Raw genomic sequence first — 13,770 nt, 5'->3', positions numbered from 1 at the left:
CGACCGTCAGAGCCGAAGGCTTGAGAAAGATGTGTGGCCTTTGAAGAAAAGCTGGATTTAAGCTGAAATTAAATGACTTACAGATGGACTCTACTTACTAATTAGGTGGCTCTATTTATGTCTGAGGGGAATTTGATTTTATAGTGTTTTATTTATGGGTATCAGAGTTAAAGTGGGCTGAAAAAAACTGCATCCCGGATTTTAAAAATCTGTAAAAAAACAAAAAAAAAATGAAAGCAACCATTATTCCACTTTTATGCACCACTTTGTGTTGGTCTATCAACACAACATAATATGACTCTAATTGGGTGAGTTCTGAAAGCAATTGGTTACCCTAGATTTAATTTTGGGTTATTAGCCTAGAAGTGGGGTGAATAGAAATTCACCTCACAATTCTGAGCTACGTTGTGTTCATACATGTACAGTCACATACAGTTCCGGTAAAATACACTGAAGTTTGCGGTCGTAACATGACAGAATGTGGAAAACATGAAGGGCAGTGAATCATTTTGCAAGTCACTGGGTGTTGTGAAGCGCTTTGGGTTCTGATGGGGTTCTTTTAAATCAAAATATTGATGCAATCACAGCTATTTTCGGTGCTGGCACACCACAAACCTACAGTTTATTCTTCTTTTCACCACGCTGTTTATCCAACCAGTTCAGACTGAACCACAGCCTGTCCCTGTCCCCCCCTCACCCTCCTTCCCACACTCCTCCTCACTTGATGTATGGCTAAGATGGACACTGTAACAGAGGGAAAGCACACAGTCACGTTGGCATGAATAACACAAGTGATTGCCCGTACACGCTATCACATCAGGAATCTATCCAACCAAACCCAAATCAAGCTCTTTGGGAAAACTTCAAATCACATCAGCTAAACAAGTTGAGCAGATTTAACAATTTCTGGTGCTGAAACAAAGGAAATCATAGTGGTTGTTTATCTGGAAAAAGGCAGAGGTTTAATGAGAGACAGAGTGGAATTAGGCTGGAGTTTAATCGCTGGATGTTTCCTTGTGTCTCTTGAGGCTTCGGCTGAAAAAGAACCAAGTTGAAGAGTAAAAAATGTTAAACAAGAGGCTCATGAGGTAATGCTTTCTGATTTTATTGCCTGGTGAAGATAGCAGGTTAAACTGCTTTTGGTCTGTTACAGTAAACCACAAATTCTCTCCTAGAAACGAAATCAAACCAAGAAAATAACAGATTTAATACAAATCTTCTCCATGTGATTTCTGTGGGGTATATCAGTGGATAAAAAAACATAAATTAGTCATGCTAAGGATTTTCAAGTACAGAATGAGAAAAAATTTTGATTTTGACAAACTGTACAGCTTGGAGCCTAGAAATCTTTAAGTAATAAATCATGAAGAAATCATAAAAATACAACTCAAAATGTGTGGTTATTTGTTTTAGCTATGAACTTTGTTCATTTTAGAACATGTTTATATGGTCTTTTCTTGCTAGATGCTGAAGGAAATATTGTACTTTATCCAAATGGACAATTAAGTATTTAATTCGATCCTATCTTATAACCACATATGGATGATGACGTCTGGCTAGGAACCAAAGAGCGTCACTGCTATTGTTCTACACAGAAAATGTATTGTTTTGTCTGTAATTGGAATATGTGTGAATGTTTATTGTGTGAGCAGAAAAGGATGAAATGACGACTTTTACTTCCCCCAAAGGTCCCCCACACTGGTGCAGTAAATGAAGTTTGAGAAAACGAAGACTTTTGGAAAGAACAAGTGAGGAGACTACATGGTTTATTCCACAGCTACGAGAACAAACCTAATGTTTGTCCTGGGTGTTTATGCACAAATCAGCTATGATGATGATTACTTTTTTCTCAGTGTCTGAGTAAAACAAACAACAGATTGTATTTCAAGAGTTTGACTGATACAAACACTACAAATGTGTAGCATTAGCTTCCACAGTAGCAGGTCTTATGGCATTTGAATGATGTAATATTGAACAACTGCTTTACAGTATTTCTGGTAAACACTCAGGACTTTTTCTCAGCTCGCTAATATATAAAGTATTCTGTTGTTGGAGTAAAAATACTGGTGAGAATCGGAGCAGAACTTCCCAGGTCGACCTTATTGATGCTGGAGCTTTTGTCTATCAAATTATAGTTTTTGTCACAAGCAGCCATTAATTTCAGATGGCCTGGACTTTTAAAACACTGGGTATAGTACTGGTGTGTTAGATCTCAGGGTAGATGCTTTTCAGACATTCCTCCTTGTCTGCTGCTCCTAAATGGATAATTGTATATATAAATAATTGTCTTATAATAACCCAATCAAGATGGAGGCTTTTTTCTTGGGTAGTCATTGTGTTATGGAGCTTTAGCAGAGGTTCAAGCTGGAAGACTCCGCCCCCTCCGTTCACCCATTGACGTCATGCTCATCCCCGTCCTCAGCCTGGACCTCACCCTGCACGTTCAATCAGCAATCAGGCTCTTCATAAGAGGATCCACACCCAAACCGTCAGACGCTTCCCAGCTGCGTTCAATCCGTTCATCTGCACGTCTCAGCTCCTCCACAGCTTCGTGATTCCCCGTCCTTCGACCTCGCATCCTGCGTTGGTCCTTTCTTTTTCCCCTCAGACGCTCCCCGGATGCAAGAGATTTCTCCCGGCCCCAGCCTCGATCATTTCAAGCAGCTTCTCCCGCCTATCTCTCACCTGTCTAGAATTTCACTTACTCCACGATCCACCTCCGGAAAAACATAAGCCCTCCGGTCACCTTGTTTACTTTGACCCCTTTGGCCCGTGATGCACGACGGATTACCTCCCGCACAGTCGTGAGACAAGGTAGCTAACTGCGGAGCTCTACGTGGAGGGAACAGCCTGTTTAAAGATGCCACGTAAAGAAAAACGACAGAATCAAAAGGGAGGATCTGATGGAAGCAGCAAAAGGCTTCTTCCTTCGCCCGCCAAGCTTCTCTCACTTCCGCATGTCGTCATGGTCAGCACCTTTCCGGATTTCCCCCTCTACGCCCGTCTCAGGCTGTCGGGATGCTCCTCAGATGCAAGAGATTCCTCGATGATTTCAAACACGTGATCCCACTGTTTTCAACCCGCACCGTCGTCTTCACCTCAGCGCCTTCACACCAGTGCCACGCTAAGGATCAGCATGCCTACTATTTCCCTCTCCTGCATGGTCGCTGTCAGCCCGCTTAGCAACACCTCTCTGGTTTTCCCTCACTACGCCTGTTTCAGGCTACCAGGGTAAGACGTAGCATTCTCATGTCTCATTCGAGTCTCGCAATACTTCGTAACGCAGACACTTTTCATTAGTTTATCCCCTCCCGAACACTTTGGCCGTATATACATGCGCCACTCAGGTTCTAATGTTCAAGGACTTTTATCCGAACATTGACTTAGTTAAACCATCGTCACCTGTTTCTCCGAGGCGCCTTTAAACATAACATTGGTTCAGCAGGTGACCAGCTGTTGCGTAAGAGCTGCAAGGCGTATGTCAGAATCCAGTCTGCCTTGGAGGGATGTCTATCGTATGAATAGCAGATGCATGTGCACTCAACTGCGAGCAGTGCAGCCCATCTTTAACTGGTCGTTTGGTCACCGCAGTTATCTATCTGCTTCACATTAGTTATTCGTCGCTAGTCAGCGCAGTATTCTTTGTTGTCTGAGCTGTATTATAATTTATGCTACCCAGGCCCGGCAGCACGGGCGGACACTTCAGTTGTGTCCCAGCTGTTCTGCAAGCCCCGTATTTTACCTACATGGCCAACTCTTTTATATTCCTGCATCGATTTGGTACCGGAGTTTCCTCCATCTCCCTTATCGCGTTCTCTGCAACCTTGTTCTGCAATTAAAACAGTTTTTATGCGCTGTTAACATATCATCTATTTCAAACGCAACTTAAGCCCGGAGACGTTCACACCAGTCGCCAACGGCGTAGGAGCCGCTAGTATAACGTCAATACTTTGCGTAATTTAACCGACCGAGTAGAGTAGTGCCGCTGGATGCAGGTGATGTTAGCTTAGTTATGACTAATTTCAATACAACCCCTTAAGCTTGTTAACAAGACGCCCGTGACCATTGTCGTTGTGTATGTTCAGCTACGTTGATTAACTCTGCCTGTTGAAGATTTTAGGTTGTAATTTTGGAAAAACTCTGGCTCCATCATCTTCTCACGGATCCCAGGTTCTCCTGGCGGCCGAGTTAAATCACACAGAAAACGAGTGTAGACATCTCAGAATTAGAGTTTAATCCAAAGAAGACGCACATGAAATTACAACAGAACTGCAGAACAGAGACATGCATTAATTTACCTGAGTCAAATGGAAGAAGGAAGAAAGAAGCAAAGACGTGCTTAGACGTCTTTGGAGAATTACAAGAGCAAATCCGAGTAGTTACTGCTGTGTACAAAGTTTTATAGTAAAGGCGTATTCTAGACTTTTTATTCTAATAAGGCATAGCTTTGCTCATCCAACCAGGAGTTGTCTCCGATCCTCTTTAGAGTTAGACACTCCCTGCAATTTGTTTTCAAGATCAAGCTCAAACTGTCACCTTTATCTAAACAAGTGGGAGCAGAGCTTCTCCTCTACTGGCCTGGACTCCTGCTGTTTCAAGGCTTTTCACAGATCAGTGTGAAAGCTGGAACTTCTCCTGATGATTTCCCACACAAAGGGCAGTTCAAAAGATCTCTGCAAACAATCTACTTTATCTACAGGTAACATAAAGGTTAACAGGACAGAATAAGTTATTAATCTGAGAACTATAATTAGGCTTTCCAATAAAGACATGGCAAGTTTTTTACAATTGGCATATTTTAAATTTACTCCTTATCATGACCTAAACAGTCAATTCAATCAGCTAATCTTGTCTGGAGCAGGGGTTCGCGTCTCGGCTGGCCTTCTCATACTGCGGCATGAGGCATAAATTGTCATTCACCTAATTGTGGACTTTTACCCTGTTGCGATGCAATACGTGTAGTAGAGTGGCTTGCTAACGTAACATGAAGTCAACTAATAATTCCTCTTCAGTTCGGTTGAGTCTGTCCAGCGCTTCTGCTAATTATTAATCAGCCTTAAATTCTTGTTGACGAGGGCATTGTCCAATCATTTTCTAAAAAAAAAAAAAAAAAAAAAAAAAAAAAAAAATTTTGCTCGTGTCCATTCACTACTTATCAAAGCAACCTTAAATAGAACTGGTTTAGTCTCGATGCAAGACGTGGTGTTTTTTTTTTTTAAAGCATTCGATTTATAGGTATTTTCCACATGCGCAATGTATAGTGGTTGATGATTCATATTTCATTCCGGTAGCTCAGTTCAGAACAATCCAGAGGATTTAAATGGTCTGGCAGTCGCTATTCCAGCAGGTGATCCTTTTCGTAGCTCAAGTTTTAGGTTTTTCTTAGCTGAACTCTGGATATTCCTGGTCTACTTGCTTCGCCGCTATCAACCAAGCTGTTCCATATTCTGATGTGTCCTGTTCAAGTCCCATGGGTCGCTTCTCAGTTTTATCTCAAGATCTCCCAGAATCGGCAGATTATTTCCCAGGCCATCCTGCCACTTTCAGGCTATGTAGTCGGTTCTCTCACTTACCCCGCTCCCATACTCAAATGTGCTCTTTCCAGTCTCACTTCTGGGCCAATAGCCTTTAGACTCTTACCAGTCATTCTTGTGGGTCTGTCACTACGGCAACCAGCTCTTGCAGGTATCCTAAAGCTCTCAGCCATTCTAGTCTAAACTCCCAACCCCATTGCCAGGTCCGTGAAGTTCATTCGAGTGGCACATCTCTACACGTCAAAGCTTTTTGATGAGTTTAGATAGTATTTTCTTTCTATTTTTCATTTTAAATTCAGTCCGTCGGGCATGGCCCTTTTTTTGGGGGGGGGATCTCCTATGTAGTTGGTTCAGCTTCACCTTCATTTCAGCAGCTCGAGTTTCCAGCTTTTTACGAAATTGTTCCACAGCCATAACCCGTTTCCTGAGGGGCTAACTCCGCAAGCAATCCCTAATTGTCGCTCTCATCAGTCGTGGGTTACTATAAAGCTGAACCTTCACCAGTCCGTTTCATGTCATCAACCGACTTTAATCTTATCTGTTTTTCACCCATGATCATTTTGACTGTTGTTGATGAGCTGTCTCCACCTCTGCCCAGTTCAGTTCAGCCGTTAGACGGCATCGCTCATTTCATGTTTAATCTCAGGTCTCGCTCTGTAATTTATTAGCGAGGGCTCCCTCAGTGCCTAGGTGAGCACTGCACATTTCGCTGGTGGTGGTTGGTCTTTTCTTGCCTAAGCAAGCATTCTTATCCAGTGATTTGTACCATTTTCCTTCTCACGCCTCCATGCTCCCACCTACATGTCGCATCACAAGCACACTCCTTCTACCGCATTCTAAGTCTTGAGTCTCTTTATCATCTCACTGATTACTTCCCCTCTTGACTTTTCCTTCTCTCTCCATTGCTAACTCTTTTTCTGTTTTTTGGCTTTTCCTCTGTCCCTGCTGCTGGCCCACGTCCCAGCGTCTCCTGTCCCTGCTGCTGGCCCACGTCCCAGCGTCTCCTGTCCCTGCTGCTGGCCCATGTCCCAGCGTCTCCTGTCCCTGCTGCTGGCCCACGTCCCAGCGTCTCCTGTCCCTGCTGCTGGCCCACGTCCCAGCGTCTCCTGTCCCTGCTGCTGGCCCACGTCCCAGCGTCTCCTGTCCCTGCTGCTGGCCCACGTCCCAGCGTCTCCTGTCCCTGCTGCTGGCCCACGTCCCAGCGTCTCCTGTCCCTGCTGCTGGCCCACGTCCCAGCGTCTCCTGTCCCTGCTGCTGGCCCACGTCCCAGCGTCTCCTGTCCCTGCTGCTGGCCCACGTCCCAGCGTCTCCTGTCCCTGCTGCTGGCCCACGTCCCAGCGTTTCCTGTCCCTGCTGCTGGCCCATGTCCCAGCGTCTCCTGCCCTTGCTGCTGGCCCATGTCCCAGCGTCTCCTGCCCTTGCTGCTGGCCCATGTCCCAGCGTCTCCTGCCCTTGCTGCTGGCCCATGTCCCAGCGTCTCCTGTCCCTGCTGCTGGCCCATGTCCCAGCGTTCTCTGCCCCTGCTGCTGGCCCATGTCCCAGCGTTCTCTGCCCCTGCTGCTGGCCCATGTCCCAGCGTCTCCTGCCCCTGCTGCTGGCCCATGTCCCAGCGTCTCCTGCCCCTGCTGCTGGCCCATGTCCCAGCGTCTCCTGCCCCTGCTGCTGGCCCATGTCCCAGCGTTCTCTGCCCCTGCTGCTGGCCCATGTCCCAGCGTTCTCTGCCCCTGCTGCTGGCCCATGTCCCAGCCTTTCTCTCAATGTTGGCCCATGTCTCAGTTGGTTTTCTTTTCCCTCATACTTTTCAGTGTTGGCTCCCTTACAGTGGGCACCTATCCCCCATCATTCTCCAGGTGATGTCATCTAGCTGATCCTATCCCCAGCCTGGCTCCACACCTTCAACTATCTTCACTCTCACGCCTCGTATTATTTCGGCCCCTTCTCTGAGCAGGCCTTCATTCTTCAGCTGTGCATCATGATCTCATGAAAACCCCTCTATCAAATTGGATTACTCCTGCCAGCTTCTCTCCTTCTGGTCTTCTGCAATCCGTTAGTCTACAACCGTATTGTACTTTTCTCCCTGCATTCTCAAGTCAGCACACGAGTTTTAGGTCCCACCTTTCCTCGGGCCTCGGCCCCGGCCTCGGCCCCTTTTTGGGGGGAGAGCATCCCTAATCAGTTATCGGGATGTTCATCGAGTTCACATCAAATCTCAGCTCAAATCAGCTGCCGGGGCCCGAGCGCCAAAGAACTGTTATTCATTGCTGTCATTAAATCTTTTAATTGTTTCTTGTTCTCGTCTGAGTCTGTCCAGATTGAAATGGAGCTTTAGCAGAGGTTCAAGCTGGAAGACTCCGCCCCCTCCGTTCACCCATTGACGTCATGCTCATCCCCGTCCTCAGCCTGGACCTCACCCTGCACGTTCAATCAGCAATCAGGCTCTTCATAAGAGGATCCACACCCAAACCGTCAGACGCTTCCCAGCTGCGTTCAACCCACCACCTCCCCATCTCCACCCTCATCCTTCGGTTCTCCAGGATGGAACCCTTCCTGACCACCACCACCAGTGTCGGGCCCCGGGGGAGAGCATCCCTAATCAGTTATCGGGATGTTCATCGAGTTCACATCAAATCTCAGCTCAAATCAGCTGCCGGGGCCCGAGCGCCAAAGAACTGTTATTCATTGCTGTCATTAAATCTTTTAATTGTTTCTTGTTCTCGTCTGAGTCTGTCCAGATTGAAATGCTCTGATGTCCATGTTCATCCAACCTTTTGACTGTGTTTTTATTACACATTTCTTGACTTGGCACATGAAACTTAATGTAGGTATTATGAGCGACAAACCTGGATGAAATTAAATAGTAAATGTTGCAAAGATCTAGTATGTATGACAATGAAAGCTGCCTGCTGTCAAATAATCACACCAATAGTTTATATCATGGGAGAAAGGCTAAACCGTCTTGGTTAGTTCATTTTTCTCACCTGGTTTTGGATCTATGAAGGTTCCTCTGTCTTGTTTTGAACCTAAAAAACAATGGAGTCACAATTACAAAAAACCTGAGCTGCTTTTATTTTAAATAGTGGATTCTGAGGATTTTAAGACATTATATTTTCATTTGTTAAGCTGATCCAACTGGCTGCAGGTAATCATTCAGTCCTGCTTCCTTTCTATTGGCTGTTTAGCTTCTACTGCCAAACATTGCTAACATTAACTTCACAATCAAATATGAAATCATGCTGTCACTACAACAGACGACACCAACAACGTCAGAATGAACATGCATTTCTGAGGAGTCAGTGTGTTTCTATAATCTCCTCACCTGGTCTCGGTTCTACAGGAGCCGCTCGGTCCTGTTTGGAACCTAAAAACCAACAGATGTATTCAGAACAGAGGTAGAATGTCTTGGTGCACCACTCCAATATTACCACTGGGCCCCATCTGGACCCTTTTGTAGCTGATGGAACCACTATGCTTAATGTAGATTTGGAAGTTGCATTGCACCAGCTGCTGCTGGGTTGAGACCCTCTGACTAGTGAGACACCGACAGCCTCCCAGGCGGTCACAGGGATGTGCAGACAGGACATGTGGTATTATTTAGGGGTTGTGTGGCAGGGACTGTCCTCCAACTCTGACATTCCTTACAGTACAAACTCTGTTGCTTAACTTTGCATCATGGATTTTCTACCCGGCTTGTTTAGACCGCAGCCTGGAGAGTTGAGCAATTTTCCTAGGTTGAGCCTACAACTAGATCCCTTTGTCCTCTCTTTAGAAACTTAAAATGCAATACTGTTAGGGATTCATATATCATCATAAAATGAAGAATAGAATCATGACGACCAAGGAACATGGCCGACAGGTCAGAGAGAAAGTTGTGGAGAAGTTTAAAGCAGAGTTTTAAAACAAAATGGCTTCAGAGTTCAATCCATCATCTGGACATGGAGAGAGGATGGATCAACCTGGCAACACACAGAGGTCCATCTACCCAGACAGGGCAAGCAATAAAAGTAATCATTGCAAAAGCAGCCAAGAGGCCCAAGGTAGCAAAGGAAGAGAAGCAAAGATCCACAACTCAGGCCGGAGGATCTGTTGCCATGACAACTACAAGTCAAACACTCTAGAAATATGTTGAAAAAGTGCAGTAAAAATGTCCCACAGTGGAGTTTGCCACAATCCATGCAGCGAACACAGCAGGCATGTGCATGGCGACAAAGGGTGGTGGCACCATCATGCTGTGGGAATACCTTTGTTTACCAGAGACAGGGAGGCTGATCAAAGTTTATAGAAATGTGGTTGGAACTAAATGTTAAATGGACTGAATTTAGATTCACTTTTCTAATCACAGGTCACTTGGGGTTAAGTGCCTTCCTCTGGGGCATGACAATGTGTGACAGGAATCAAACCCGTACTGTGAGCTGGAGACTGCAAGATAAGCTCTCCTCTCACTGAGCCACAGTCAGGGCCAGAATAAAGCGGAAATCCTGTTAGAGTCTACAGAAAAATACCTCCATGTGTTAGAATGGTCCAGTCAAAGTCCAGACACTGAATCCAGTACATATTAGGATATAAAATTTATATCCTGTGTAGTTCAGCTGGTAGAACGCCATGTGCAGAGGTTGAAGTCGTCGACGCGGGCCATTTGCTACATGTCCCCCCCTCCTCTGTCCTCCTTATTTTCTGTCCAATTACTTTTAAATAAATGACACCAGTGCTTCAAAAAACTTTATATCTCACAGTCTGTAAAAAAACACACATTGAAGTTTGTGGTTGTAGCGTGACAATGAAGAAAAGTGATCAGCAGCAAGGCATTTCAAAGTGCTTTACATAATTAAAATAAAAACAGCATGTGAGAGTTTAAAAAAAAAACTGTCCAGTAAACGGTCCAGATCTCCAGAGTCCTGCTGATGACCTTGTTGTTTGACTCAGATACATCTAAAAGTTGCAGGACACTGCTCCTCCAGTCTGGGTTTGAGGATGATAAGATTCCTTAAAGTATTAAATTCAGAGTTTACCCACCTTGGCATCGGGGTTTTTTATTGACGACAGAAGACCCACTGATTGGTCGCCCATTGGGCGTGACGCACCAGCAGTATCCGGTGTAGCTGTGGCACTGAACCTATAACAGTATGCTTTCAAGTGTTACTCTCTGGCAAAGTCCAAACAACAAATGGCTTCTCTGGGTAAATGTTTTGGCTTTAATTAGGAATTTAAGCTTAATTTATGCAATGTAGCTCATTACCTCGCTGTAAGTGCCGTCAGGGTTGCATACGGGAACAAAGGCCTGCTTCTTGGCTTGTTGCTCTGTGTACTTCTTCTCTGCAACACATCTGGATGTTTCTGAGGAGAACACAAATCACAACAGTCACTAAACATCAGAGACGGCCATAATTCAGCCCACAGCGTAGCTTTTTATTTATTTATTTTTTTCAAATACTCCACAACTATGAAACCAACATACTTAAAGAGTCAGAGGGAGATGCTGAATCTTGGAGATCATGAAAGAAAAACAGAAACAACATCAGGGGAGGGAGGAGACACAGGAGGGGGAAGTGGTTCAAGACATTTCGGAAGCTGCAGATGTTTGTGCGGCTGGGAGCCGAAGCAGGAACACGAGTCTTATTGGGAATGAGTCCGGAAAACCTGGTGGTAAAGCCATTACCAGGGGAAGCAGCTCTTTTTGATCCAGCCAAATATTCCAGCCACCCTAAAAAAAGGGCTGATGCACGAGGAAAACCAAACCCGTCCTTTAACGTCTGCATTACTATCGCCTTAAAGTTCAACCATCTGGATTACAGCGCTCCTCAGTAGAAAATGCGGGTCGGGAACTTTTCACCTGTGCACACCTTGAGTTTTCACATGTTGCAGTCGGGGCTGAGGCTCATCCTGTCATTCCTCAGGTGCCTCAGCTTACCTGGCCAACAGCACCAGCTGTGCAAACACTCAGGAAAATGTGGAGCAGCGATGAGTTTGATGGTAACTTGTTGTGACACATCAGCAGCCTGCCAAGCAGTGCCTCTCTGGCTGACAGCTTCAAATCTCATTAAACAATGACTCACAGTAAGTTAGAAAACATTCACCACTCGGGTCAGCAGGGTGAAAGTTGCTGGCACACATTTGAGCGTCCACTAGACACTTGCTGGTGCTGGTGTTTCTCCGTCTGGAGGGTGGCCACGTGTTTCAGCGACACCGATGGGAGATGCAGGATGTTCCGGATGGAGGGAGCGCAGTGAGCTCAGGAGCTCTAAAGTTAGCTGCAGTGGAAAATCTAAAAATCCGTCGTCCTCCGAGGCGAAAATGTCTGGAAAAAATGACGGGACACTTGCATCGTCTGAGCGCGGTGATAGGAAACAAATGTGGTGCCACTCTCACCATCCTTGAACACAATACCATCCCTGTGCTTTCAAAGCAGACCGGCCCTCTGGTTTATTTCTGCAGCCGACCCGCTCTCTGTCGCCGGGCCTTTCAGTCCAGAGGCAGGGGGAGAGATGAGGGAGGTAATGCTACTGATGCATGCATAACCAATTTCATGGACTCTTGTCTTTTCAGCTTCCTAGTTGGAAGCCCCTATTTTGCGTAGCGTCACTGTCAGCTACGTCCAGATGTCTGCTCAGAAAGACTGCCATGGAAACCCACCATGGGTACAAAATCGTTGAGCGGTTTTCCATCATACCACACTTTTTTAAAGCAAATCTTTTCAGTTGCATTCTCTGCATTAGTGTTCTAGCATGATAAGAAAGGGGCATTGTCTCCAGTCTGTAGAGCGATGAACTGGTATATGAAGCTGGTGAGAGGGTGGAGGGGTGGGGGGCGAAGCGTCGGCTTCCTCCTTCCAACAAGTCTATGAGCTGCTTGACGCTCTCTGGCTTTTCATCCCTCACTAATAGGTGTGTTAAATTCTCAAGTTTCTCGTATTTTTTCACGGAACAAAATACTACCTGGTTTTAAATTGTTGTTTTACTGAAAATCTTGTGTTTGTTCACATTTATATTCAGCTTTCCTGAGTCTGATTTCTAGACGCCCCTTCAGTCTTCTGGAGAAGTGATAATAGATCACTTCTCCAGAAGTGATCTATTATCACTTCTCCATCTGTGGATCGATACTAAACTTTATTCAGCAGTGAAGTGTATCATCACAAGATAATGGCTAGCTTCTGCAGAGAAGTCTGTTTGGATGTCAGAGCTAAGAGTGGTGGGACTGTGATGTGATGCTTCACTGACTTCTTTTATGAGTTCATAATTATAATTTTCAGCCATTTTTAACTTCCTGATTTTCTGCTTCTGGCTTCTTCTGGTGCAGAATTATGACACACATCTCACATCAGTGATCCAAACTTTTGATTAAACACAACATGACCGTGCAGACTGCAATCAGATACGGATCCGAATTAGTTCCACATATAGAAGTGGGATAAATCAGATATTTTGGGGGTTAAAAGATCAGAATCGGGTCATTCAGACGGCAATGAAAGTAAAGTACATGGGTCACATATGGGCAAAATAATCAGATTTGGGTTGGATTCGACCCGAACAGCCTCAGTGTTGGTTTATTCCAGTAAATAAACTAAAGTTTGTGGTTGTCACATGACAAAACACTGAAAGGTTTGAGGGGAATGAAGCACAGAGCTTAACATCACTTTGACCAGTGAGTCTTGGCAGACTATGACGGAGCTGAAATCATTCAAACCAGTAAATAAGTTTCAAATAAATCAAATCATTTTATGTTTATTGTATTAGGAAACAAAACTTAAAACCTTGGATCCATTCAGACAGCCCCCCACTCCCCACCCTTTTATTTTTCTGAGTGCTCCTCCATCTCAAAGATTTAATTATACTGAAGTGGCTTCTAACGCAAACCTTCCAGACCCCCCCGCCCTCCCAGGCAGTGCTGAAGCGTGACTCGTGACCTGACCTTTGCACGGCCCTCGGCTGACCTCCAGCTGGGGGTCGCGGCACTTGGCTCGGAGGAACTCGCAGCGAGATGTGAAGGTCCGGCCGTCAGAGGCACACAGGGGCTTCCGAGGCGCTCTGGTGCATTCCATGTTGCATTCCTTATCCTGATCCACCCGCAGAAACTGCAAAAGTAACAAAGGAGCTTATAAGCAGGAAACATTGGACAAGCGGTTTTCTTCTGGGAGGCAGTGATCTCTGAATCATTACAGTTTGCAACAAAGACTGAGAATTTTATGGGATTCAGTTAGGAGATGATGTCCTGTTCAAATATGTTACAAATAACTTTCCAGCAA

The 13,770-nt window shown here is 45.3% G+C and overlaps 1 protein-coding gene across 2 annotated transcripts in view; it reads right to left on the bottom strand.

Annotated features, from left to right (window-relative positions):
• smoc2 (SPARC related modular calcium binding 2) overlaps positions 1 to 13,770 on the bottom strand; it is a 36,379-nt gene that overhangs the window by 13,402 nt on the left and 9,207 nt on the right. For both annotated transcript variants that reach the window (XM_014992838.2, XM_014992839.2), the window contains exons 2-6: positions 13,437 to 13,599; positions 10,768 to 10,865; positions 10,545 to 10,644; positions 8,851 to 8,892; positions 8,513 to 8,554 (exon numbers count right to left, since the gene is read on the bottom strand). In XM_014992838.2, coding sequence (XP_014848324.2) covers positions 8,513 to 8,554; positions 8,851 to 8,892; positions 10,545 to 10,644; positions 10,768 to 10,865; positions 13,437 to 13,599 — 445 coding nt within the window. The remainder of the gene's footprint in view (positions 1 to 8,512; positions 8,555 to 8,850; positions 8,893 to 10,544; positions 10,645 to 10,767; positions 10,866 to 13,436; positions 13,600 to 13,770) is intronic.

Source organism: Poecilia mexicana, unplaced genomic scaffold (genome assembly GCF_051168715.1).
Source record: "Poecilia mexicana isolate PSO_F unplaced genomic scaffold, ASM5116871v1 scaffold_15, whole genome shotgun sequence".
Lineage (NCBI taxonomy): Eukaryota > Metazoa > Chordata > Actinopteri > Cyprinodontiformes > Poeciliidae > Poecilia > Poecilia mexicana.
The sequence above is the reverse complement of the archived record's forward strand: the minus strand, read 5'-3'. Positions and strand labels throughout refer to the sequence as shown.